Source organism: Xenopus tropicalis, chromosome 2 (assembly GCF_000004195.4).
Source record: "Xenopus tropicalis strain Nigerian chromosome 2, UCB_Xtro_10.0, whole genome shotgun sequence".
NCBI lineage: Eukaryota > Metazoa > Chordata > Amphibia > Anura > Pipidae > Xenopus > Xenopus tropicalis.
In genome coordinates this window covers 150210565-150238538 of record NC_030678.2, presented here as the reverse complement: position 1 = coordinate 150238538, position 27974 = coordinate 150210565, and the positions used below count along the sequence as shown (strand labels likewise).

Here is a 27974-nt window from a genome sequence, read left to right as displayed (position 1 = left end):
TATACAGGCATAAAGATGTACTGGAGGATGGAGAGTGTGTCATGGATGAACTGGTGTCCACTGATGATACAGATACTTGGGAGCAACAGAGATATGGGCTTGTTACAAATTGTGCCTCACTGGCCCTGAGCCTAAGTGACTCTTAATATCCATTTTTAAGTTCTACTATCTAGTAGAACAAATAAGAATTCTGCCCAAATGGCCTTCAGGCTGTGCCCCCTGCAACTGATCAAAGCCCCCCAGCCAGAGAGGGGACAGCCCAACATTTCAGGAACTGCCACTCTATGAGCTTATAGAAATTATACATTTATAGTATGATATGTACAATTCCCATATACAAACCAACTATGACCCAGGATTCTGAAACACAGTATCCTAAACATACACACCTTACCGGAGTACACTTAGTACACGGCTGTGTAGGTCAATTTGGCAGCAAAAAGGTTAAAAAAAGTACATAAAAGTGCTTAAATACAGGGACATTTAAAATTCTTGCTGCAGTTCTGTGCTATGAGCCTGAATGCCCGTAGTTATGGGTAAGCCGATTAAACAACAAGGTTTTCATTTTCCCAGTGAATGTGGCATTTGTATTATGCCGATGTGTGCTCTACTAAATAACAGGCGCTCACCCCCCCATATAAAATAATGTGAACTCTAATAATGGTTCCATCCCAACAATCCAGTGTCTACAGATAAAAGTAACAATTGCCGCAGGTAGATCTCTTTGAATCACAAGGATTAAGCCTTGCATGTTCTAGAACCCACAGTCTCTCAACTCTCAATACATATAAATGATATATTTATTTATGTCCAGTTTTCCCAGATGTGAATCCTAGGTAGACACATTTTCTTTCTTTTAATATGCACATTATAATCAGCATTCAGTTTAGTATTCAGTCTTATCTTTTGTGAAGGAGTTCCAAAATGATATATTCAGAGCATCTATAGCTTTAACCCTGAAGACAGGACCTATTCCTTAAGGGAGGAAGACAAGTAGAATCACAGAGGGGGTACAGACTTGTTAGTTTAGTTGGTTGCTTCCCATCCTGGGCCAGTGCACATCTATTTGAGGAATCACTATCAAGATTACAATAAAGGGTGAAGGTGTCACCAAAGGCTCTAGTATATCTTGGATAAAAGCTTGCAGTGTGCAAAAGATGACATGACTGGAATTACCAAAATTGCACTTTAGCCAGAGCCAAAAAAAACTTTAATGTAGCCAATGGTATTGAAAGACAATTTGTGGTCAGTCTGACCAGAGCCGGCCAGTGTACCCTGTTTAGGAATTTCCCAGCCAACACTGGGTCCTAATAGGCCAGTGCCCCACCATAGTTGTCATAAATGTCAGCCTGAGCCTGTCCAACCCACATGTCTACCTGCACAGCACTGCTGTGTGACTAAGTAATTACCCTTTTTCTCTCACCCCTTCTTCCCCTTCACAATTATTAACATTCATTTATAAAGCGCCAACATATTCCGTAGCACTGAATACAAGTAAAGCCCCTGTTTTACATTTCCGAGGAGACAACATCAAAACAGCATCAATTTCAAAACACTGCTTGCCTGGGAAAACATTAAATTCTGAAAAAGAATAAATGCAGGTAAAATTGGGGTTCAACTGTAATCCAAGGTAGAGTCCTGCACGGAACCAATTTTCGAGACAGAGACCCGTGGCCCACAACCAACATTGGAACTCACTTTGACCCCCTACCCGGCACAACCCACAACTGCCTTATCCCCAACCCAATCCGCAACCTGCTGACCATTAATAAATTGGAAATGCCATTGCTGCAAACTGAAGTGACTGCAGGACACTAATCTAGGGATGTTCTAAACCTAGGGGGCTGATTTACTAACCCACGAATCCGACCCGAATTGGAAAAGTTCCGACTTGAAAACGAACATTTTACGACTTTTTCGTATGTTTTGCGATTTTTTCGGATTCTGTACGAATTTTTCGTTACCAATACGATTTTTGCGTAAAAACGCGAGTTTTTCGTATCCATTACGAAAGTTGCGTAAAAAGTTGCGCATTTTGCGTAGCGTTAAAACTTACGCGAAAAGTTGCGCATTTTTCGCGTAAGTTTTAACGCTACGCAAAATGCGCAACGTTTTTACGCAAAAATCGTATTGGATCCGAAAAATTCGTAAAGAATCCGAAAAAATCGCAAAACATACGAAAAAATCGCAAAGTAACGGTCATTACGAAAAAAACGCAATCGGACTCCATTCGACCCGTTCGTGGGTAAGTAAATCAGCCCCTAGGAGTTTGCTACATAATCTGCCATATCACCCTCCCTGCAAATTCAAATAAAGCAAATCCCTTAGAGTTTTGCAGAAGCAAATCCAAATAAAGTTATATGACTTTAAGCACTGAATAACTAAAGAAGATATTTTTTCCATGTGCATTTAATTTAATTAAATGCAATTTTTGGTTCCACTTTAGAACATAACCTTTTAGTGGTTGGTTTAGTATCTGGCCAAATCTACACAGAATCAGAACAGATGTTGGACTACGAGAGGATCTTTAGCTGCAACTGCAGGAGACTGAGGGACAAATAAAATATATCGCATTTTCTCAGGCTACTGTGTTTTGTTTGTATTTCTGGGGAGAAGTAAAGCAAAAGTACCACTTCCAAAGACATCTATTCAACAGCTCTGGAAAAGGCTCCCCCAAGCTGCACGCACACAATGTCCTGCCTCCCTCCATATTGCAGCTTTCCATTGAAACTTCTCGTGCTTCTCAGATTTATTTTATTACATATTCTCCCATTACCATAGCAACCCATTCGCTCCCAACCCTCGGCATCTTTTTCCGCTGCTGTTTTGAATCTTGAGTTGGCATAAAGGTTGCTAGTGGCATTTCAGATATCCTAATGCACACAATCATCTCTGACCCATTTTAATTCAGTTTGTTCAGTACAGAAGTGCAAAATGGGAGAGAGGGAGAGAGGAAACACCAGTAGTTGTAGCGCTGTAGCGCCACAGGGCTTGGTTAATACATAAAGCCTTGACCAATGTGCCCAAAAAGCAAAATCTTTCAAAGGATGTGTGCATTCCCACTATTTTTTCTTTTAAACTCCATGTGCAACCTACAATTAAGTACAAAAAGAGCACAGATAAATGAATTATGGATATTAGTACAGGTATGGGACCTGTTATATGGAAACCCATCACCCAAGTTATGGTAAGACCATCTCCAATAGACTCCATTTTAAAGGCATTATTCTAATTTTCTCTTTTCTTTGTAATAATAAAACAATACCTTCGAACTGACTCCAACTAAGATATAATTAACCCTTACTGGATCCAAAACAATCCTATTGGGTTTATTTAATGTTTAAATGATTTTTAGTCGACTTAAAGCATGGAGATCCAAACTATGGAAAGATCCTTATCCTTAACCCCTGGTTCTAAGCATTCTGCATAACAGATCACATACATGTAGTGGTATGGGACCTGTTATCCAGAATTCTTGGGACCTGGGGTTTTCTGGATAAGGGGTCTTTCCGTAATTTGGAACTTTTTATTTTAAGTCTAGTAAAAAATAATTTAAACATTCAATAAACCCAATAGGATTGTTTTGCTTACAACAAAGATCAAGTATATCTACGTTGGGATTACATACAAGGTACTGTTTTATTATTAGAGAGAAAAAGAAAATCATTTTTAAAAATGTGAATTATTTGCTTATAATGGAGTCCATGTGATATGGCCTTCCTGTTATTCTGAACTTTCTGGATAACGTGTTTCCGGATAACGGATCCCATACCTGTTTCTCTTTCTAATTGACCGTGGGAGAGATAAGATCTGCAAAAAAATTGAATTTTTTTATATATTTTAACAATTTAAGGTAGTGATAAAGTACCTTGAACCTTACACATCAGATATACTCGGTAGAGTTTCCACAAACAGTTTATGGCAATTCTCAATCCTGCATAAAATAATATGATACCTAGAAATGGAAAACCTACAGTGTTGTAACTAGGTTTATTTCTGCATCTGGGCCAAGCTATGTACTTGTGTTCTTCCTCACAGACTACGTAAGGGATGCACCTAAAGCAAAAGATTGGGAAAATATACACTTGGGGGGGGGGTTATACGCATGAAAGTTTATGCTTTGGTAACATACGGTGCTTCCCACACATACATTCAAGCAACAGTCATCATCATATCGGATTCTACTAACCCCTCATTAAAGGGAATCTATTGTGAAAATGAAAATTTAATATAAGCTTCATGTCACTGAAATATGAAACTTTCTAAATATAATCAATAAAATATTCTGTACGGTTTATGAAATAATCAAGTTATTCTTCATGACATGAAGTGGAATCAAATTTGAGACATTCCTTGTTCTATAAAGATCTCCACACTGACTGTCCATCTTAATAAGAAAATCATAAATACCAATAAGGATCATTTATAAAATCTTTAAGGTTTTTTTACCCACGTGCCAATACTTTTTAATTCTCATTAAAATAAGCTACTCTTTTTGCACGTTTATAAGGTGGCCAATATCGAGCCAAACATTTGAATTAAACTGGTTGAGCATAGGCGCGGTCAGACTGAGGACCGCATCAATGAGCCAAAGCAGCCCCCCAATCTAATGGAAAAGCAAACCTGCCCAATCAAAATCTGGCCTATTTTAGGCCAGATATCAGTCGGAAAGGCCCCTCGGCGGTGCCCATAGACGGACAGATAAGCTGCTGAATTGGTCTGAAAGACCTGAATCGGCAACTAAAATCTGCCCTGTATGGCCACCGTAAGGTTACCAACATAGACCTATATTGCACTAGTTCACCCCTAACCATAAGCACCAGTGTGCAATTCCAGGTATGAGACCTGTTACCCAGAATGCTCAGGACAAGGGGTTTTCCGGATATGGGGGGCTTTCCATAATTCGGATCTCCATACATTAAGTCTACTAAAAAATAATTTAAACATTAATTAAGCCAATAATATGATTGTTTTATTAATAGGATTGATTCATTATATCTTAGTTGGACTCAAGTACAAGGTACTGTCTGATTATAACAGAAAAAAAAGGAAATCATTTTAAAAAACCTGAATTATTTCATTAAAACTAAGTCGTAACTTTCTGGATAATGTGTTTCCAGATAACAGGTTCCATGCCTGTACTTTTGTGTCAATTCAGATTCACTTGTCTGCCAGTGAGATTTCCTTCAACCAAAGAGGAAAGGGATTTGATACTAATCACTAGAACTTTATTACACAGGCCTGTTCCATCCATTTCAAGCCTCTCTCTAGTTGTAGGTTTCAGGATGAGTCAGATGACACATTTCATTGCCTCCAGTATCATCTGAGAGCTGACAGATAATTGTACTGCTGGTTCTGCCGCGCCACCCATAGGGTTTCATTATTGGTCAGGTGACTCATTAGTTACAGAAGAAGTAAAGCACACCAAGGCTCCTTGTTATACATTCCACCCATCTTATTCACACGCGATTACGAAATTGATAGGACCACAATGGAAAACAAAAGGTGAAACATGGTTTTTGCAACAGAAGTCTTATTCGAATCATCGGTTTTCCTGGTGTGGGTGTGCGTCGTTCCTTGTGGCCACCGCAGCAACAATGCATTTTAATTCTAAGCCAGAGTACAATGTGTGAATGGAGTAAGTGGTATAATGGAGAGGGTCTACTAAAGGACAGGCGATATCAGGAAATAAAACTGCCCTAAAAGCATGATATTAGCATTTGCAAATACAGGGGATCAGTTATCCAGAAGTTCTGAATTAGGGAAAGGCCATCCCCCATAGACTCCATTTTAAGCAAATAATTCACATTTGTAATAATTATTTTCTTTTTCTCTGTAATAATAAAACAGTACCTTGTACTTGATCCCACCTAAGATATAATAAATCCTTATTGGAAGCAAAACAATCCTATTGGGTTTAATTATTGTTGAAATTATTTTTCAGTAGACATAAGGTATGGAGATCCAAACTACAGAAAGACCCCTTATCCAGGTCCCATACCTGTACCTGTTTTTTGACACGGTATTTGGGCCATCTAGATGTATTATGTAGGTCACCAAACGAGTGGACCTTTACCTGATTTGGCCACTTATATTCCGGACCAACCAAGCGGATCCGATTGTTTGACCACCAAGCTAGAGTCCTGAAGTGAGTAGGGTACTCGTGGGTTACCCTGCATGTTGCGGGTAGGATTTCTGGATGCAGGTCACGGGTCTGTCTTGTTTTATATTAAATTATCTATATTATCTATATTTTAATTCTTTTAAACATAGTTACACAGGGTTGAAAAAAGACCAAAGTCCATCAAGTTCGACCCTTCCAAGTAAACCCAGCACCCACAAACCTATACCGACCTATCTATACACTCACATACACAAACCCTATATACCAACATCAATACTAACTGTAGTTTTTAGTATCACAATAGCCTTGGATACTATGTGTGTCCAAGTATTTGTACAGAGTAATGATGCCACCCTGCCCATTTCTAATGATGTCACTTCAGGTTTGAAAAAACAGCACTTCTTGTTTAATGGTGGGCAGCAGATCAAATCAATGCTCATATTTTGACATGTTTGCTTTGCAGGCCGAGTTAAGCCTACAATAAATATAAAGCCTTGTATTTGCTGGTGGGCTATCCATTTTTGCACCTTTGATCATTTGGTTTTGCTTTTGATTGGGAGGAGCCACTTACTTTTAAATATGAATATGATGCAATCATCAGTGCCCATTACAAAGGCGAACACCAACATACACAGGGTAGCACCACAATCTATGGAAAAGCTTGTTTATCACTATCTTAATTCTGTTTAAAAGCTTGTTTACATCCAAGATGCCTTTGGTTATGTCTGCTGGTACATGGACCACAATCCCTTTAACTCCCCATAAAGTGGCACAAATGCCCAGAACCGGCCAAATTGGGCCCTGCGATTACTAAGGATTTCCCTGTTTCTAAAAAGGTTTAGCCCAAAATTGAATTTTTGTGCCTTCGTTTTTATATGTCAGCTGGAGCTGTAAGGGTGAAGACACATGGAGTTACTAGTAGCAGCTACTTTTTCACGGCTACTAAACGCCAGAAAATACCCCGCCATAGAGAATAGTAAGAATTGCTTCTGCTAAAACACATGTAGAGACAATTATCAGTAAATAATCAGCATTGTCTATTTTAGTAGCCACGACAAGCAGCTGCTACTAGTAGCTCTGTGTGTCTTCACCCTAAATGTATGAGGTACATGGTACTATTTGTCAGTTCTAATAGTAAGACACAATCCCTGCACTGTCAGTAATGTCACAGCCGCCCTAATCTGGGTCATTATCTATGCAAAAATCCAACGGTTGAACCTCCTGTGCACCACTTGGCTCAGCTGCTCTACAGATAGCTGGTTCCCAAGAGAGAATTTGTGGTTGCATTTGCACATCATCAGTACATAACAAAAAATGTGTGAAAAACAAAACTGCATGGAAGATAAATAAAGCACATTTTCAGCTGGACAGAGGTACCACCCACTTGCGTTAATCTGGCTGTGAAAGCCATAAACACTGGGTAATCTGGGAGAACAGTATAGTATTGTTAGGCAAGTCTGTAACTGGGACAGGCTGTACCTGCTTCATTCTGTCTTGTGCTATTGTATTATTATATTGCCCAGAGATAGCCAGTCTGTTAGGGGGTGCGGGTTTTGTAGTGAACCCTAGACTGGAGGTTTTAGATTGGCCAAATTTAAAGAGGTTGTTCACCTTTGAATTATCTTTTAGTGCTATTCTGAGACAATTTGCATTTGGTCTTCATTTTTTATTATTTGCGGTTTTTTAATTATTTAGATTATTTTTTTTAACAGCGCTCCAGTTTGGAACTATAGCAACTATCTGGTTGCTACGGTCCAAATTACTCTAGCAACCAGTCAGTGGATTAAATGAGAGACTGGAATATGAATTAAAGAGGGCATGAATAGAACGATAAGTAATAAAACATTTTTGGAAAACACATTTCTGTCCCTCGAAGCTGCTGAATTACAACTCCTAGCATGCACAGAAATTTGAGGTTACAAGGAAAAGATGTGCTCATCAAATTATAATGTCCATATTGCTTGACTTTCTCCTAAAGATGCTATAGAAAAAGTTGAAATACAGCACCCCATGGCAATGTTAACAAGTATATACCCTTAATGGAAGCCTGTGACGGAACCAGAACAACCATTGAGAACACTGACTTTCACATAGGAAAGGTAGATGTAATAGGCATCAGTACCATCTATTGGGATCCAGACTGAACCTGTTAAATTGTGTCTCAGTGTACAAGGGAACAACAACTATTAGAACTCAGGCTGCTGTGAAACTACAATTCCCATCATTCCATCTCTGCTGGGATTGGTAGTTGAATAAGTGGAATATCCAATAAGAACTCAAGCATTATAAATCACCAAGATTTTTTTTTGAACAACATTCCTATAGCGTGAGCACATACTTGGCATACCTATGCTGTATATAAGGGTCAAAAACCTAACTAATATTCCCAATATACAATAACAATAAATGCAACTCCAAGTGAAAAATGAAATGTATTATGATTTACTTTCTAAAGACTAGCCATGCACACAAAGATATACTTGTTTGGTGGGCCCCTCTAATCAGCCCCTCTATCAGTAAACATATTATTATATGCTTAGATCACAATTTTAGAAGAGTTGAGTGAATCTTACAAACATAAATCACAAGTCTGCACCTTTCCCATTGAACTATAGTTCTCTGCATCCCCTGCAGGCTGTGGTTCAATAACTGGTGAGAACCTACCTTATAAAATAAAAGCTAACAACTGAGGCCAACTCCAATAAGCCTTTATTTCAGCAAGCACCTTGTATGGAAAAATCTAAACCCAAAGCTCAGAAAAATATAGAAATGTTATGTTTCTCTCAGGTTGGACTGGCCTGCTAGAATACCATTAGATCTCCTGGACAATGACACCTATTACATTAAAGGAACATTAACACAAAAAAATGAAAGTGTATAAAAGTAATTACAATATAATGCACTGTTGTCCTGCATTGCTACAACTGGTGTGTTTGCCTCAGAAAGACTACTATAGTTTATTTTTTCAGGGTAGATTAATAAATCCCAAATTATATTAGTACAGGTATGGGACCTGTTATTCAGAGTGGTTGGGACCTGGGGTTTTCCAGATAAGGGGCCTTTCCGTAATTTGGATCACCATACTTTAAATTCGCTAAAACAAACATTAAATAAACCCAACAGGATTGTTTTGCCTCCAATAAGGATTAACTATATCTTAGTTGGAAACAGGTACAAGGGACTGTTTTATTTACATTTAAAAATTTGGTTGGTTTAAAATGAACTCTGCGGGAGATGGCCTTCCTGTAATTCGAAATTTTCTGGATAACAGATTCCCTACCTGTATTACAATTAAGCAATGTACTGGAAACAAACAATAATAACTCCAGTACATATTTAGAAGGCCTAAATAGAACCAGAGATACCTTCTGACACCAGCTAGCTCCTGTGTAACACCCCTGTCATGGGTGTACCCTCTCCCATCCTCATCGAATCGAATCTGGTTGGAGTGCCAAGACGATGTTCGGAATTCTGGGTGCTTCTTGACCTTCATATCGGAGATGATGTTGCTGGAACACAAAAGGATTAATAAGCTCTGGTGCTTATTTCTCACTGATTGCAAAGCCTCAGACTTGTATGTTTTAAATCCCCACTGACATAACTTTGGCTAATCCAAAAGTAACACGTACATAGCTTTCCATGCTGCTGCAAATATTAAATGTAGCAAAGAGACATTCAGATTACAAAACATATTATCGTGATATAAATTATAGCTAATAAAGTCCCTCTTGGACCCAGCAGCAAATCAGTTTTATAAAGCCCATAATGTAACTCTGTTTTTAAAAAAAGATATAGATGTGCAATGAAATATATCTACATTACATAAAGAACAGGTAGATTTAAGATGTAGAGGGGCTTTCTAGATGTGTGTCCTCTATACACCAAAGGGACATGTGCAGAAGGCTAATCAATACGTGGAATTTGTCTTAAAACCTTTACACATGTATTAGAGATTGTGTAATATTTTATTTTTGGTGCTAGAGTTTTACTATATTTTTCTGTGTATTTAGACTGCCACCTAGTGGTCACATGACTAGGGCTTAACTACTTACAGACAGAATAGGTAAAAGCCACACTAATTTAACATGCAGTATTACAATTATCGCATATTTAAATAAAGCATTGGTGTATTCCACAGCACTGTAGAACAGGTGGTTCCATACATCCAATATACAGATATATACCCTGCTTAACAGACATTACATGGCATATCTAACGGGAAAGGGGGGGAATTTAGATCTGCCAACACAGAGCTTTATATTTTTACAATACAGTAATGTTACCCATTTAACCAGCCTTTAAAAAATCTTGAATTATTCATTCATCCCACCATTATTAAGAATCCAAGTTTACTGCAAGCTTGCAGTCAGTGTCTAAATGGTTTATATTTTATTATAGTTTATTAAATTCATGTATATACACTAACATTAAAGAATCACTGCATCCATGATTTGGCCGAATCCCAGAACTTTTTGCAGGATTGGGATTTAGCCAAATTCTTAGGGTTTGGCTGAGCCCTAAGTCATGGGACTTTAATTCTCTGGACAACTAAATACAATCATTTATTGTTCATGGATAAAATAATTTTTATCTCAGATTTTAATATGAAAATTAGGGTGTGAAATCAGTTCAGTATTTGTCCAAATAGTTTGTGTAGCATCTGGTATTTTAGTCAAACCCCAAAATGATGTATTCATACCATCCCTAATACACAGATGAACTGCATAAAAGAGATGCAACAACACTCACTTTATTTCTATCGTAATTAAAAATTCAGATTTTTCTTTAAGTAGCATCAAATGCAGACACCTTTCACTATACGCTGCAAGATTTTTTTGTGTATTTGACACACGTCTCAGTGCACCTATATGCATAATCTAATAACGCAACTTGTCAATAGAATACATTTGAAACACCAAAAAACCACTTAGTTGTGCACTAAAAAATGCACATAAAAGCAATATTTCTTTTCAGCACACTTTTTAAACACAAAAAAGGCACAGAAAAACCACCCATGGTGTGCAAACTGGTCCTGGACCACACAATTAGCTAACAGAGGAAAATGGGGCTTATTAAAAAAAAATAGTGCAATCAGACATGGTTACCCCCCCCCCCATGAATCCAAAATCCCCGCTTAATTGTGCCTGCCACACTTGCCTGTAACAATATGAGCGCCACTACAGCATACATGCAGTTTAGCAGTGACTTGTCACATGAACAGCGTGGACATGCGAAAGTTGAATTTACATAGCTGTGGATTCAGACCTGCAGGTAATGAGTGCTCTTACATGGCATCCAATTAAGTGCAGTTTTGCAGAAAGAACTTTAGGGACACAGTGTGCTAAAAAGCCAATACTCAATAGCAGATCTAAGGTTCCCTTGTTTCTTAGTCCAATGCACACTGTGCCTTGTGCATTAGTAACAATAACAGGTATAGATGCTGTAACACACTTCACAATCAGGAAACTATAATGGAAATATACTGTATTTAATATGCAAAGCAACACAGACCAATGGCAGATAACAGGGACCGTTTCCCTCTTTAGTCTGTATTGCAAGACAATAGACTTTCCCACATTAGTGTGCATTGCCTTGATATTGTTGCTCTTTCATCCGTGCGTATAAAATCTCACTATAAGCTTATTACCATGCCAGACATTCCCAATAATAAGGATAAATAGTATGCATAAATATTGCACAAATGATTTTGGCTGTGTGTGACAAGCTTAAAAAAATCTTTTGTAGATGATAATTTTTATTGGTTGACTAAGTAGATTATAAAATGTAAGCTTTCAGGCTTATTTAATTCCCTGCTTCATGCATGGTATAAACAGAAACAAGGTTGTGTGGTAAATGACAAAGGTGATTTAAGAATTTACCCTTCCCTTCCATTTTAACTGCTTTAGGTAGTAATTTATACCCTAGCAACCAGATAGCTGCTGAAATTCAAAATTGGAGAGGTGTTACATAAAAGCTAAATAATTCATAAAAAACTAATAAAAAATGAAGACCAATTAAAAATTGTCTCAGAATATCACTCACCTAATCACACTAAAAGCAATTAACCCCTTAAAGTAACCCAAAAATGCAGTGTCAAATTTTCTCCAATAGATTTCCACTGAAATGCCTGCAAGTACTTGTCAGTTGGCAGCTGCCAGGAAACCACCAGTTCTGCCATTACCATGAATTCATTTATTTTAAACCATTATAGTCAATTAAATGTCACTTTTACTTCCTGATTAATAAATGGTACGACCCTAATGTTTCATATTATTCCCCATACAATCTTAGTCAAAAGTATCAACTTTTTCTAACATCAAGACCTACCTGAGGCTGTCCCCTTTCTTTTGTGCATCAGTTTCTTGCTCGTGCTTCCTCAATTGCTGCAGGAGTTCAGATTCTATCTGCTTTTTATTTGATGGAAGGGACTCAGCAACAGCAGAGACTGCTGCTACCAAATCTGGACTCAATGGTTTTGTGCTTTAAAGTAAAAAAAAAAATAATACACATTATAAATGCATTGAACTCCTATCACCCTCCCTCAAAAACTGTTCTAGAACTGGGCCTCAGCTACTACTCCCATCACCTTCAGACAAACATAATTGTGTACATGGTGATTAGTAAAAGAAATTGGATTTTACTCCATGCACACTACATTACACTACATACTCCACTCAGCTGGCAAAACACGTAAGATCAAGTATGGAGGGAAACAGGGTCGGACTGGGCCCGGCGGCCCAGACCCATCCCTTACCTGCGCTCCCCCTGCCCGTCCGCTCCTCCCCTGACGCATGAAATTTACCCGCTCAGGGGAGGATATCGGGTGGCGGGCCCTGCGAGGGGGGTAAGGGGGGGGGCGGTGCGTGAAACTGCAGGGCCCCTGGGGTGGGAGCCTGGGGTGGGAGCATTCACCCCCCCTTACTTTTCAACTTGGCTCTCTTCTGCAGCTCTCTGGAACATGCTGCTTGCACTCTCCATGCTTTCTATATACTCTGTGCTTCGTTCTTTGCTTTTGTTCATTTTCATAGCCTGAAACTTTCTTCTGGAACTCAGCTCAACCTTCATGCCGCCAATGACATTAAGCAAGCTCTCCTTCTTTGTGGGCTCTGGCTGTTTTTCTTGTGTCTCATTCTGTTGTACTGTAGCACTGGGAACCTCAGGAGGATTCTTGGGGTTTTCACTAAGGAGAACACTGCATGAACCAAACCACCTTTGCACATGATCCGAGTACCTATAAAACAGAGGGATTTTTCATATTAAGTTGTATGCAGGCAGCACATTTACTATAACTTGAACACTTGCCATCTTGCAGAACTGATCCATATTTTAGTCTCCTACTGTTAACCTTAAAATTACCCTTTTAGTATGATGTAGAGAATGATACTGTTAGTCAATTGGTCTTTACTTTTTAAATTATTTTTATTTATTATTTTACTTGTTCAACTCCCCAGACTGGAATTTCAGTACCTATTTGGTTGCTAGGGTCTAAATTACCCTAGCAACCAGGCTGCGGTTTTAATGAAAGACTGGAATATCAATAGAAGAGCCCTGAATAAAAAGATAAGTAATAAAACGGTATCAATTGCAATAGCTTTTTTAGCTGTTGGGTCAGTGACCCTCATTGGAAAGCTGCAAAGGCAAATCATTTAAAAACTATTCAAAATAAAAAAAATGAAGACCAACTGAAAAGCTGCTAAGAATGGGCCAATCTATAACATACTAAAAGTTAACTTAAAGGTGAACTACCCCTTTTGGCTGGTAATAGGTAGCTTCCTTTCATAACAGTGACAAAGCGCAGAGGAGCTGAGATAGGCTGGTGGTAGTTATACTATCTTGTAAAAAGAAACTCAACGCTGCAATGACATATGTTTTTGATTATTTGCATTTCTATTCTACCCAGTGTTGTTGGGGTCAGTCTCATTACTAACATGTATACTTCTATTTGGGCCCTCTCATAGTTACCACCCAAAGCACAGTAGGATTGTTAAGTCAATCAATCAATGTATGAACACACAATTCCAAATACTATACATCTATAAGTCTTGCTGGCTTCTCTTGTATTAATGCAGTGCACAGTGCATATGTTGTACTAGGAACTTTCGATGTGTTAACACAACATGCTGGATTACCCAATGTATTAATAAATAATAATCTAATGGTCAGATTCTGTTTCCTCTGCAGTGCAAATGGTATGCTTATAAGTTGGTTGACAAAAAGTGGTTGATTTACAACAATCAGCGTCAAATTGCACTAGTGGAGTAGCCAATAGCAACCAGTTATTACATTTTGAACAGTCTGGTACCAGTTGGGAAATAAGAGCATTGACTGTATCAGCAATAGCAGAAAGTCTTTGGCTACCAGGGGGAGGCAGGAAAGCCACAAGTGCCAAGTCCCAATAATATGCAGTTTAGAATGATTTAGAATGGATTGTTGTGTATAATTGCATAACTGAATATCACAGCATTTAAGGTTTAGATCTGCCCCTGTATACAAAATACCAGAACCACCTGCCTAAAGCATACAGACCTTTCATATATCTCCAAAGCAACTGAATCTATGTCACTTCTCTTTGGCTATTAAGCAGCCTATACTGTAAATAAGAGCAATGACTATACACAGTGAGAGTCACCTCAGCCTGGCTGCCATTAGCTGCCCTCACTCCCCCGTACCTGCCGCCACACGGGCCTCTTGCTCTCCCCCCTTCCCACACTGACAGTGCGAGTCTCCGGTACATCATCCCCGGTGTCTACAAACACTCCAGGACACAGCGTGACCCTGACGGGGGAAAATATCCTGCTACACCGACTTGGTGCACTCTGAATTCGTCCCGGCGGAAACAAGCTGTGCGAGAACTTAGTTCCGGGATTGGGAGAGCGCTCTCATACTTAGACGGAAGGCTCTCCATTGGGTTAAAGGGTTTGTTCGCCTTGAAATTAAATTTTAGTATAACATGGACGTTGATATTCTGAGACAATTTGCAATTGGCTCAGACAATATCTTTTTGTTCAGCAGCTCTGCAGTTTGCGATTTCAGCAGGTATCTAGTTGCTAGGGTCTTGTTTACCTTAGCAACCAGGTAGTGGTTTGCAGGGTCGGACTGGGGGGTGCAGGGCCCACCAGGGCTGCTGGCCCAGTGGCCCTGCAGGTGCCCCTGCCAGCCACATCCCCCTCCCCCGAAGGGCCCCCGCTGAGCGACCCTGCAGGGCCCCCCCACAGGGTTCCCCCAGCCCCCCCCCCTCGCAGGGTCCCCCACCCTACGTGCTCCCCTGAGAGTGCATAATTGAACGCGCCAGAGGTGGAACGGTAAGCAGGGGGAGCGCTGGCAAGGGTCGGGTCTGGGCCGCCGCCGCTGGGCTGGCCCCGTCCGACCCTGGTGGTTTGAATAAAAGATGTGAATATGAATAGGCAATAGACTGCATGGGAAGATAAGAAATAAAAAGTAACAATTATAATACATTTTATTTGAAATCTGGGAAGATGTAGCAGAGGAAGGCAAATAATTCAAAAACTATAAGAAATAAATAATGAAGACTAATCGCAATGTTTATAGGAATAGGACATTCTATGACAGGATCTAGGGGGTTTTGTAGATCACAAGTTGTCTAATTCCAGGCAGTGTCATTCTGTGGCTACTAAAGCAAATAAAGTGCTGTCTTGTATAAAAAAGGGCATTGACTCAAGGGATGAAAACATATTTTTGCCTCTTTATAGGTCCCTGGTAAGGCCTCACCTTGAGTATGCAGTGCAGTTTTGGGCTCCAGTCCTTAAGAAGGATATTAATGAGCTGGTAAAGGGGATGGAAGATTTAAGCTATGAGGTGAGACTGTCGAGGTTGGGGTTGTTTTCTCTGGAAAAGAGGCGCTTGCGAGGGGACATGTTTACTCTGTACAAGTACATTAGAGGGGATTATAGGCAGATGGGGGATGTTCTTTTTTCCCATAAAAACAATCAACGCACCAGAGGCCACCCCTATAGATTAGAGGAACAGAGCTTCCATTTGAAGCAGTGTAGGTGGTTTTTCACGGTGAGGGCAGTGAGGTTGGGGAATGCCCTTCCTAGTGATGTGGTAATGGCAGACTCTGTTAATGCCTATAAGAGGGGCCTGGATGAGTTTTTGAACAAGCAGAATATCCAAGGCTATTGTGATACTAATATCTACAGTTAGTATTACTGGTTGTATATATAGTTTATGTATGGGAGTGTATAGATTGGTAAGTATAGGTTGTGTGCTGGGTTTACTCGGATGGGTTGAACTTGATGGACAATGGTCTTTTTTCAACCCTATGTAACTATGTAACTATACTGAAAGTTAAAGGAGACATATCATGTTAAAATTGGATGAACTAATAGGGAACTGCACCCTGTCTTTGCTTGTGCGAGTGCAGAGCTGTGATTGGCTACTGCCCTCATTCTTTGCTTCTGGCAGGGATCGTTAGAACAGGCCCACTTTCTTTAACCACTCCTTTAACGTTTAGTGAATTTGTTCAAGAGACAGAGTGCCACAGAATGATGTTCAGAAAAACACCCACACATATAGTAGGCAGTTCATGCACTGCTAACAGTGTTATTAATGAGAAGAGACAAAAAATAAAATAGGAAGGCTGGTATTTTGTTCCTAAAATGGTGAAAATTGTGTAGTTGTTCAGTGATCTTCATTTCTGGGGACAGAGTCTGGTTTTCTATTTCTATTAATGAAAAATTGTGCCCTGTACACTAATAAACTATATTGAAAACTGCCAGCTATCATTGTACCAGAGTGGTGAAAATGGGGGCCATTTACTAACATTCATATGTGTTTTCCAGCAGTTTGTTTTTTTGTGCTAAAACACAGTTTTTAATGCTAAAAAGACACATTTTTCACCATTTATTATGTGTCAAAGCTGTGAAAAAGAGCTGCCCAAGGTAATATTTTTGTGGCCCTTAGTTTAAGGTATTTGAGTTTTTCTAATTTTGTGGGGTAGCTATTCATGCTATTTAATTGATGGAAAATTCACGATTCCAGGTTTCCGCATTTTTACACAATCATCTAAATTTTTCAATAAGTAAGGAAACATTTGTGCTTTTCTTATTTGTGATTTTAGTCACAGTTGAAAAAACCCTAAAACTACATGTCGAATTTTGATCAATGTCTTCACGTGTCACAGAGTCAGGGTTGGACTGGGACGGCGGGAGACGGGGAAAAAACCCGGTGAGCCCTGGCCCTAGTGGGCCCTGCGGACCCCGCTGGCTCAACCCGCTCCCCGGCTGTGGCCCCTGCAGTATGTGGTGTGCGGACAGGTGGCAGCCCCAGAGGGTCCGTGGCACCCTAGTCTGACACTGCACAGAGCACAACAATAACAATTAGCACTCAGGTCCGAACTGGACTGAAAGGCCCTGGCATTTCAAGTACACAGTAACCCAAACAGCCCCCACCAGCCCAATAAATAGTGACTGTCTGTGGCATCTTACAGCAGCCCCTCTGGCATTTGCCAGAACCCACAGATTGCTAGGCTGGTCCTGATAACACTTTTAGGACCCTTCTAAAATTCACAAACATAAATACAAACAATCGTAGGGTCCACTTCTGCTGTTGTTACTGCTCTGGATCATAACTATCCGTCCGCACCCTATAACATAGTAATTGGAAAGGAGTGTTAATATATAATATAAGTATAATAATTGTGGTTATTTAGCCTGCCACATGGTGGGCGGGGGTGTCACACTTCCCTGCGCTTTAGTGCCAAAGTATCCATGAAGATTATATTGGAATGTAGGCATTTCAGGTAACTGTACTGACAATTTGGAATGTGACATATGGCTGGCACAGTATGTGCCTGAAAATATTTATGTACTAAAACTGATCTGTATCAATTAGTACCGATGCATCACTGGGCAGCCTCTAGCTCACTAGATTTCACTTCACTAGCTCTCCTTTGAGGTCCAGCATTCATTTGAGACACTGACACAGGCATAAGAAAACATTCTTATACTATATGTTCAGACATAGTTCCAAGACTATTTAATAAATTAACGTAACCATTGCCCCATGTTTTACCCTAAATTAGCTTTAATTGGAGGCTCCAGGAGTAATAGGAAAAGAAAATAGGCATTCTCCTTACATCTCACCCCAACTGACCTTTAGGTTATACCACCCCAATCTGCTGACACCGCTATGTCAGGCTGGCATCACAGTTTGGGAACCACTCTAGCAATTCAACTGCAATTCCCAACATCTACTGACTGCCAAAGGCTTAACAGGAGTTTATTAAGATCCTGGCTCCATCACAATGAAGTAAAGCCCTTTACACAGTGCTATGGAACGCTTTTTGGACACTTAACATGTCAAATTTAATACGTCTCATTTCCTCTGGAGCGACAGCTATTTCCCTGTCTGCTGTAGAATGCACATCAACGCTGAGGAATTTGATTTTTTCACACGCACACCCCTTTGAAGTGCTTCCATTGTTGTTGTTATGGTTAGTCTATAAATACTGGAATTTGGTTGCATTGTTCCGCACATCACAATACGATAACAAAACACAGCTTCTGCTTAAACAGAAACAAAACACAGGGAAAAAACAGGGAAAAGGCATAAAAACAAAATTCCCTAAAAATAGGAGATAATATTAGCAATATAATGTGTAAGCTATAGCACTTGACATTCCTCGTAGATATCTACCTATGAAGTCTGAAAACTGTAGTCAGGCCCGGACTGGCAATTTGTGGATTCTGGCAAATGCCAGAGGGGCTGCTGTAAGATGCCATAGACAGTCACTATTTATTGGGCTGGCCGGGGGCTGTTTGGGCCTCTGTGTACTTGAAATGCCAGGGCCTATTTTAAAGCCCAGTCCAGACCTGGCTGTAGTTTACCAAAAGTGTGAAGTTACCCTTGTCTGTCCTTTCTATATAATATCTCATTCCCAAACTAAGGGGATTAATATGAAGTTGTCCTCCCTTTGCTGCTGTAACAGCCTCTACTCACTAGATGTAAGAATATTGCTGATGGGTTTTGCTCCCATGCAGTCAGAAGGGCCTTAGTGAGATTGGACACTGATTTTGCTGATAAGGACTGGGTCACAACTGGTGTTCCATTTGATCCCACTGTTCTTTAAGTAATGCTACAATTTCTACTGAAGATGGAAACCCAAAGTACAAGTACAGCCACCAAAATACGTTGGGTACATTGAAGCCTTGGTATTTGATCAAAGGAGGTCTAGGTGAATCTGGACGCTCAGACCATGAAGAATCTGCTTGTATTGGAATTGAGTCTGGTGGGATACGGTTGTGGTCAACGACTTGGGGAAGTATATAGTCCCATATGGTAGAATTCCTATTTCAAGCTCAAGTAAAGCCCTGTTGCTCTGAGGTTTACTAACAATTTAAAGGGCCATTATTTTTTCTTCTTCTTTATTTTTCTTTTTTAGGCTATAAACCATAAAACATTCGTTTATAGTGGTGCTGAATAAAAAAATTATATATAATATATATAAAGGATGTTTTTAACTTTTACTCTTTTTATCTCCCTAAATGTCTTTTTTCTGTTACTATAGGTAATGAACTGGTAAAAATTAAATAAAGAATGTTAAAGAGGTGCAATGTCCATATGCAGTCAGTGGGATGTGACTTTCCTAGAATGCTTGGCTGGCTGTTCCTTGCCTATGATCCTGCTGGTTATGGATTAGTTCATGGAGATCGTTAATATGCACGTGGAACCTCTGGCCTCCTCTCACATTAGAATGCACATACATTTAGTACATACAGCAAATATCAGCAGCATAGTCAGATGGACACAGCTAGCTCAATAGATGGATAGATAGATGATAGATTAGATAGATAGATAGATAATAGATAGATAGATAGATAGATAGATAGATAGATGATAGTAAGGAAAATAGAATAGCACTCTTATAAAAGAAATTGGGAGAATGGAGAATGAATGATAGGAAGGTCACAGTGGAGTAAGTAAACAGCCAGGGCACAAAGTATCAACATAGTGACAGGGATTAGCACACAAACCGAATAGTCTCGTGGTTCTCACTCTGCACTTTGCCAGTCACAAGAAAGCTGCCCGTGAGTATACCGTCTCTATTAATCTCTTTATTACAGATTCCAACCTGTCCAGCTACAGGTACAGTCAGGGCACTGTGTGTTTGCATGAAGTATTTTATAATTACAGTGTGGGGCATGAAACAAAATGCAATGTGGGCAATGTGTCCATTTATGTGGAAGTTTAAAACACCTGTAGATATGTCTTAGGCATATGAGCAGAGATCGTAGCAATAAATGGGGAGGTACCAAAGATTCAAAAGTGAGACATATTTATAGACATCATGTTTTGGTAGTTCATTGTGTAATGGAGGAATTTTGTCTTCTTAACAGCTACAAGTAAAATTAAAAAGACCAACTTGGCAGAAGACCATGAGATCAAATAATAGCATCCAAGCAGCCATTGACCTTACAGCAGGAGCCGCAGGTAACGGACTCAAATCCACAGAACTCTCCTTCTATGTATTGCGTGGGTGCCAGTGCTACATTTACTAGGAGTCTTGATGGGTGACAATATATTAACTTGTGTTTTAAAACAAAATTTGTATTTTTCCAGTCTCTTTCCCCCTCTGAATTCTGAGTATAAAATAAAGTGCTGTTATTACTTCTTAAATGCCTGACACTTTTGCAAGGAAGTCACTCTTCTGTGCATTCTCTAGAGGTCAGTGGATCTCCCTCACCCTAGGGAAAACAGTGGAAGATGTTCAGGATCCAAAAATCAATTTTCTATTTTCAAGGTCTTAGGTAAAATTTGAGCACAGTATATAACTTTCTAGTTTTTACCATTGCCTCCAGCTGTGAGTATGCTATTGTATATACCATGCCCAATATGTGCCTAGATAATATACTTCCATTAATAGGGCAAGCTTCTGGAAATGCAGCTGGCAAAGTTATATTAACAAAGAGCCTATACAATCCAAGCATCCTCTATGATAGAAGTATTACTATAGTATCCATACCCTGCTCCCTCTTAGGTGAGGTCTCTTTGGCCCACAGCTGCCACACTGAAACATGCTTCTGGCTTCCATTCCTCCCAGGTCCCAGTCCAAAAAAAACTGATCAGATTGGGCAGCTAAATGTATAATTGGTTATAAATTTTGAGTATATATCAGAGTGATTTGAGTTTTGTAAACTGCACTGTGTTTGTAAATGACCCTTTTTAACACCTAAGATGTAACTGTAACTGATGTCTCTTCCAGGCTTACAGTTTTCACTGTATCCCTAGAGTAAAACAAAACCTTCACAAAACCTGGGCTGACTAGCCAGAAGAGTTCTGTTATTTCCCCACATGATTTATTTCATCAGAATTTTGGAATAGTTTCACAATATTTTTTTTTGCAAAAATGTTCCAAACTCTTTTGCAAATATCATAGAGTGCCAGCTCTTAAAGGAAAATTATACCCCTAGAATGAATATTTAACTTGCAGATAGTTTATATCAGATTAAGTGGCCTATTAAAGAATCTTACCAAACTGGAATATATATATCAGTAAATATCCAGCTTTTACATCTTTTCCCTTGAGCCACCATTAAGTGATGGGCTGTGTGCTCACACAGAATTTTGTCCATACATTGGCTGTGATATTTATGTGTGCCCTTGGAAAAAGGGCAATTTTTTATTTAGGATTACCCAATGGGTTTCCAGATTATGGATGCCATACCTGAATTTGTTTTTTTTTTCTTGTATTCTTTTGAAGAAAATTTAGATTTTCACTTCTCCCTTCCACTGTTTTCAAGCCAGTCCCTGTGTTTAAACTATTACTAGATCGGTGCTGACTAAAGAGACAGGCACCTACCTGTGCAGATGGACAGGACTGTAACTGTTACAATACAAAATGCACTTGTCTAACCTTGTGTTTAATACATTTTTGATATTAGGTGGGACGGCATGCGTGCTAACAGGTCAGCCATTTGACACAGCCAAGGTGAAAATGCAGACATTCCCCAGCCTATACAGGGGACTCATGGACTGTGCTGTGAAGACTTACAAACAAATGGGACTCACGGGTTTCTACAAGGGCACCAGCCCGGCTCTTCTGGCAAATATATCTGAGAATTCAGTGCTTTTCATGAGCTACGGGTTTTGCCAAAAAGCTGTGAGGAGGATTGTTGGCTTGGACAAGAACGCGGAACTGAAGTAAGGCAGTGATAACCTGTATATACAGCACTATAATGGAACTGATACAGTATCTACAGTGGCCAAGGAAAAGCAATATACTCCTTCATTATGTAATGATAATGGGCAACAGTCACTATAAAATAGTTAACTTGATATATATGTATATCTGGATAACTTGATTATTTTATAGAACTCAGCATAATGCAGTGATTGGAAAGTAAATAAACCAGTTAATATATCTCTAACTATAATTGACTATAACTAACTATATACAGATTATCCTCTCATCGTCAACATCTGTATTTACATGATGGCATACAGAACAATTGAATTACAACAACAGGTACAGGACCCATCAGAGCAAGGACCACATCAGTGAGCCAATGCAATCCCCAATCCAATGGGAAAATCAAACCAGCCCAATCGTCATTTGGCCAATTTTGGACCAGATAACAGTTGAGTAGGCCCCCTAGTCAGGGGTCCCCATATACAGGCAGATAAGCTTTTGAATCAGTCTGAAGGACCTGAATTGCAGCTTAAATCTGCCTGTGTATGGCCACCTTTAGGGCAGTGGCACATGGGGAGATTAGTTGGCAGCGATAAATCTTTACTACCGCGGGTGACTAATCTCCCCTAAATGCCATCCCACCGGCAAGAATGTAAATCGCCGGTGGGATGGCATACGTGTCGATTCGGTTTCCTGAAGTCGCCCAAAGTTTCCTTGAGAGGCAACTAATCTTCTCATATGCCACTTAATTTCATATCTTTCGTTGCCCATTAGAGGAAGTCCTCTGTGGCTACCAATTTGATAGGCAAATTAGACAAGTATAATTTATTGTGTGTATTTGTGTGTATTCATATATAATATAATTAATGTCAATAATAATAATAATAATAATAATAATTAATGTTTTTTGTTTGGCTTTTAGTGACTTGCACAATGCCACCGCGGGTTCATTTGCAGCTGCATTCGCTGCTCTGGCTCTTTGTCCTACAGAGCTGGTGAAATGTCGCCTACAGGCCATGCATGAAATGACGTTGTCAGGCAAGGTGACAGTGGGACAGAAGTAAGCCTGAATGAGCACTAATGATGTTTGGTCATACTGTTTTGGGATTCACTTCTTATACTAATAAGTGTTCTGACCTAATATAGGGTAGTGGCCCCATCTGATATCAGCAGCAACTCATACTGTACCTCACACCAATATTTACAATTAGGGGACTACGGTAATTGTAAATATTAGGGACATTAGGGACTAGCTGAATGTATAGGCAAATAACACACCCTTTTGCAATAGATTTGCACTCGTACCAAATCAAACCCCTAATTTTCACATTTACATTTTCAAAAAATAATGTAAAAATGGAGTAGAATGTGAGCATGTGAAAAATGGTCATGTTGAGTTGTCTACAGCTCTAAAAGTCAGGGCTGAGAATTGGTTTGGTGTAGCACCAAATCCTTCAAAATGTGTTGGAATTTGGCAAACATCCCAAATCAAATCCTGGAATCATTGCATCCCCAGAAATGAGTCGTGCAGGGCTCTGCTGAAACGTCTTTAGATGCAGTTTAAAAATCAGGGCCTTGAAATATAAAGCATATTTTGGGGGGGGGGGGGGGTAAAAAGATGATGGAGGTCATTAAATAAGTTCAGGGCATAGTAAAATCTACCATGTTTTAAAAGGGTAGTTCACCTTTAAGTTAACTTTTAGTATATCATAGAATGTCCTTTCCCTAGCAAATATACAATTGCCCATTATTATTTATTCATTATAGTTTTTCATTATTTGCCTTTGTCTTCTGACTTTCCAGCTTTTCAATGGGGGTCACTCTGGCAGCTGAAAAATAAAATGACAACCAATTGCAAATTGTCTCAGAATAGCACTGTCTATGTCATACTAAATGTTAACTTAAAGGTAAACAACCCATTTAAACTTAGGTCTGCCCTGTACTTTGAAGAATTGCAACAGGGTCTTTACAGGGTCTCCTGGCTTCACAGCTATTTTAAGCCTAGGGATATAGATTCGTGGTGCTTACTAGATTAGCCAGCATTCTTTATTTAGTCCAGAAATATTGCCAACCTGAATGACTGGATACAAACACTAATCCTCCCTCGGCTCCTAAACTGATGTATGTCTGTGTTTTTTTTTAGCACAGTGTGGTCAGTAGTGAAAAGCATCCTTCGCACTGATGGTCCAATGGGATTCTACCATGGCCTGTCCAGCACAATGCTTCGAGAGGTCCCTGGCTACTTCTTTTTCTTTGGTGGCTATGAACTGAGTCGCTCCTGTTTTGTGACTACAGGAAAAACAAAAGATGACCTAGGCTAGTGCATTTTCATTTACATTGTTTAAAAAGAATTCTAAAATATATAAAGGATCAATTAAATGTAAATTATACCACTGAAATGAACAATTTGCTGCACCAAAACCCCCAGATCACTGCAACTGTTTTGGAGAATTTTAACCCTTGTCTAGATTTAGTTGATGACTCAGAATATCTAGAGCAGTGATCCCGACTCAGTAGCAATATGTTGCTCCCCAACCCCTTGGATGTTGCTCAAAGCAGGAGCTTATTTTGAATTTCTGGCTTGGAGGCAAGTTTTGGTTGCATAAAAACCAAGGGGACTGCCAAAAAGAGTCTCTTGAAGGCTACCAAATAGACAACCACAGCCCTTATTTGGCACCTCCTAGGACTTTTTGATGCTTGTGTTACTCCCCAATTTTTTTTACATTTGAATGTGTCTCACAGGGAAAAAAGGGTTGGGGGCCCTGATCTAGAGAGAAGAGTTCTAGGCAGAGATAAACATATAATCTGTGCATAAGTCTATTACAATGATTGATCTCAGAAGTTTTCAGACTTTTGGGTCAATCTTCGCGAACCAGCATATTGTTGGGCAACCTTTATGTCACAAGTATATAATACATATAGGAAAACACAGTTATTAAATACGTTAGCTACAGTTATTCAAGTTAGTTACAGTGATCCAAGGCAGCAAATAACCTCCCACCCCAAAATCTCACTCCTCCTGGAAACATAGCATGAAAATTCAATAAAGATGGTTTGAAGGTGAGCACTAATTTACTGTTCTATATAATTATTGGAATAATGGCTAAATGCAAGTATTTTATATATCTGAAACCTTGTCAATAAGCTAAGAGGGGCCCCCGCCCCTTATAGGATCTTGAACTAAAAAAGTCTACATTTGACTTCTGCGGTGAAAGGGTGTCCAACAAGTGGCCCCATTATAACCCTTCATAGCCCAGAAAATATCTCTGCTTATACTGGATCTGAAAATCTAATACTGGATCTGGACTAAAATAGTCAGATATTGACTTCTGTAGTGAAAGGGTGTCCACCAAGTGGCCCATTATACTTTATAACTCTTCATAGTATATCTCTTATAGTGAATCTGAAAAGCTGCTTCATACAAACCAAGGAAACGCTAGTCCCTTGTGGTGCAGTAATGTCACTGACTGTTGGGGAATTCTACCTGTAGTTCAGCAACAGCCAGAGCACTAAAAGGATATCTATTACCATTCCATTTATATACAGGTGTCTTTAGTCTCTATCTGCTAGCACATTTCCAACAGATCTGTTCCTTTTGCAGGCATTGTCCCTCTCATTATTAGTGGGGGGGTTGGAGGAATCTCTCTCTGGCTGGTCGTATTTCCAGTTGACTGTGTTAAATCCAGAATCCAAGTTCTTTCCATGACAGGAAAGCAGGCAGGCTTCCTCAGTACCTTTGGAAGGATTTTGCGGAATGAAGGTAAGAGTGTATAAACACACACATACACACACACATATATATATATATATATATATATATATATATATATATATACACACAAACTGTTTTCCTTATATATTAATTACATGAAAAATAATCTGTAATAATAGAGTGAAAATGGCCCAAGCTATAGATTCTGTTTGAACAAATCCTTGCAACACTTGTATTTGTGGTGGGGTGCAAAGTAAAAAAGCTCCAATGTGAGCCACAGACTTATCTATAAATGTAAATGTGGTAATTTGACTAATGTGGAAAAATCTGTAAAGATGTAACTAAGCGACTGGGTCCCTAAGCCAGGCCTGGACTGGCAATATGTAGATTCTGGCAAATGCCAGAGGGGGGGGGGGGAGCTGTTTGGGCCTGTTCTAGATCCCAGTCTAGGCCTGCCTCCAGCTATTTCATGTTTGGGTATAAAGCATTTTTTCATAAACATATATTAAACTGCTTATTAATGAGTGCCCAACTGGGAAGCTGCAGTTACAGGTTATTCATGGAGAACCTCCTTCTGATTTTTGCAGGCGTAATGGCTCTGTACTCTGGACTGAAACCCACCCTAATCCGAGCTTTCCCTGCCAATGGAGCACTGTTTGTAGCCTACGAATACAGCCGGAAAGTGATGATGAAACAGTTTGATGCGTAATCATGGTCAAGTGACCCGCATTGAGAAAGCTGCATGTGATCCATGATCAAACAAACTGGGAGAAATTATCATCAGGAACAGGACAAAGGTCTCTTCATGCCCTATGTCTGCGCTCCAGTGACAGGCTGGATTACGTAGCTTGGGACTGAATATAAAACACATTGACACTATTAATAAGCCACAAGTATTTCATTGTATGAAAGAGCATGCAGTAGTAATGTTGTGTATATGGCAACGCACAGGGCAAAACTCTACCTGCACTGTTCCTTTGCATCTGCTCATGAGTCTAGAACAGTGTGTAAGTGGGGCAGCTGTGGGGCCAACGTTATGGGAACCACCCCCGCGACTTTTTATGTTACACTTTCATAAGAAACAACTAATATATTTTTAATTTACTCTTTAATATAAATATAATTTCTCAAAAAAAACACCTATTGAATGGTTATTGCTTTATATTTGCTTTATATTTGCTGTTCAGTTTGCTGGGTTTTTTTCATTTTTATGTTTGTAAACATTGCATTGGATCCAGCAGCAAGTGCTTGTGCTTGGCAGGCAATAATTGCTTAGAAACAAGGGCACAAACTTAAAAGAAGCTTATGTTCCATTACTAGGGTTGCCAGCTTCCCAGTATTTTACCTTTCTGCAAGTCCTACTAACAGTTGAGGTGGATGTTTTCCTAAAATTAACTTTTATCACAGTGGTGTAAACCCACACATGAAATTGGGGGTACCCCCCAGTAGTGCCCTCTTTCCCCCAAGCGACCCCACTGCATCTACAGGGTCTGCGCCCACTATAGTTATGCCGCTGTTTTATAATTTTGTAGACAAGAATATTCTAAAAGAAATTATATGAGGTATTTGTATAGGGGAATGCCCAACAAATATCTGGATATCTATCATGCAGTTTATAAAATAAAAAAAAGGAACAGTTCAGTGTAAAAATGAAACTGGATAAAAGAGACAGACTGTGTAAAATAAAATATATTTGTAACATAGTTAGGCAAAAATGTAATCTATAAAGGCTGGAGTGAGCAGATGTCTAACATAATAGCCAAAACACTACTTCCTGCTTTCAGCTCTCTAACCTCTTAGTTAGTCAGTAACTTTCGGGGGGGGGGCATATGAGACATAACTGTTCAGTTAGTTTGTGAGCACACAGGTCACTGATTGGTTACTGACTGCTAACAGCTTAGAGAGCTGTAAAGGTGGAAGTAGTGTTCTGGCTATTATGTTAGACATCTGCTCATTTCAGTCTGTATAGATTACATTTTTGCCTAACT

General features: G+C 39.4%; 2 protein-coding genes across 3 annotated transcripts in view; one reads left to right on the top strand and one right to left on the bottom strand.

The window, feature by feature from the left end:
* mrps31 (mitochondrial ribosomal protein S31) overlaps nucleotides 1–14990 on the bottom strand; it is a 31438-nt gene extending 16448 nt beyond the window's left edge. Inside the window, exons 1-4 of one of the 2 annotated variants that reach the window (XM_004911982.4) lie at nucleotides 14794–14990; nucleotides 13047–13355; nucleotides 12452–12604; nucleotides 9490–9633 (exon numbers count right to left, since the gene is read on the bottom strand). In XM_004911982.4, the coding sequence (XP_004912039.1) occupies nucleotides 9490–9633; nucleotides 12452–12604; nucleotides 13047–13355; nucleotides 14794–14861 (674 nt within the window). In that variant the 5' untranslated portion in view covers nucleotides 14862–14990. The remainder of the gene's footprint in view (nucleotides 1–9489; nucleotides 9634–12451; nucleotides 12605–13046; nucleotides 13356–14793) is intronic. The other variant, XM_002936728.5, reaches the window with a different exon arrangement.
* A 5168-nt stretch (nucleotides 14991–20158) lies between these two features.
* On the top strand, nucleotides 20159–27123 carry MGC108450 (protein). Its single transcript, NM_001015800.1, has 7 exons — nucleotides 20159–20172; nucleotides 20482–20575; nucleotides 22027–22285; nucleotides 23197–23334; nucleotides 24418–24590; nucleotides 25876–26034; nucleotides 26574–27123. Exons 2-7 carry the CDS (start codon nucleotides 20521–20523, stop codon nucleotides 26693–26695), a joined length of 906 nt encoding a protein of 301 aa, NP_001015800.1. The 5' UTR covers nucleotides 20159–20172; nucleotides 20482–20520; the 3' UTR covers nucleotides 26696–27123.
* Nucleotides 27124–27974: the final 851 nt, after the last annotated feature.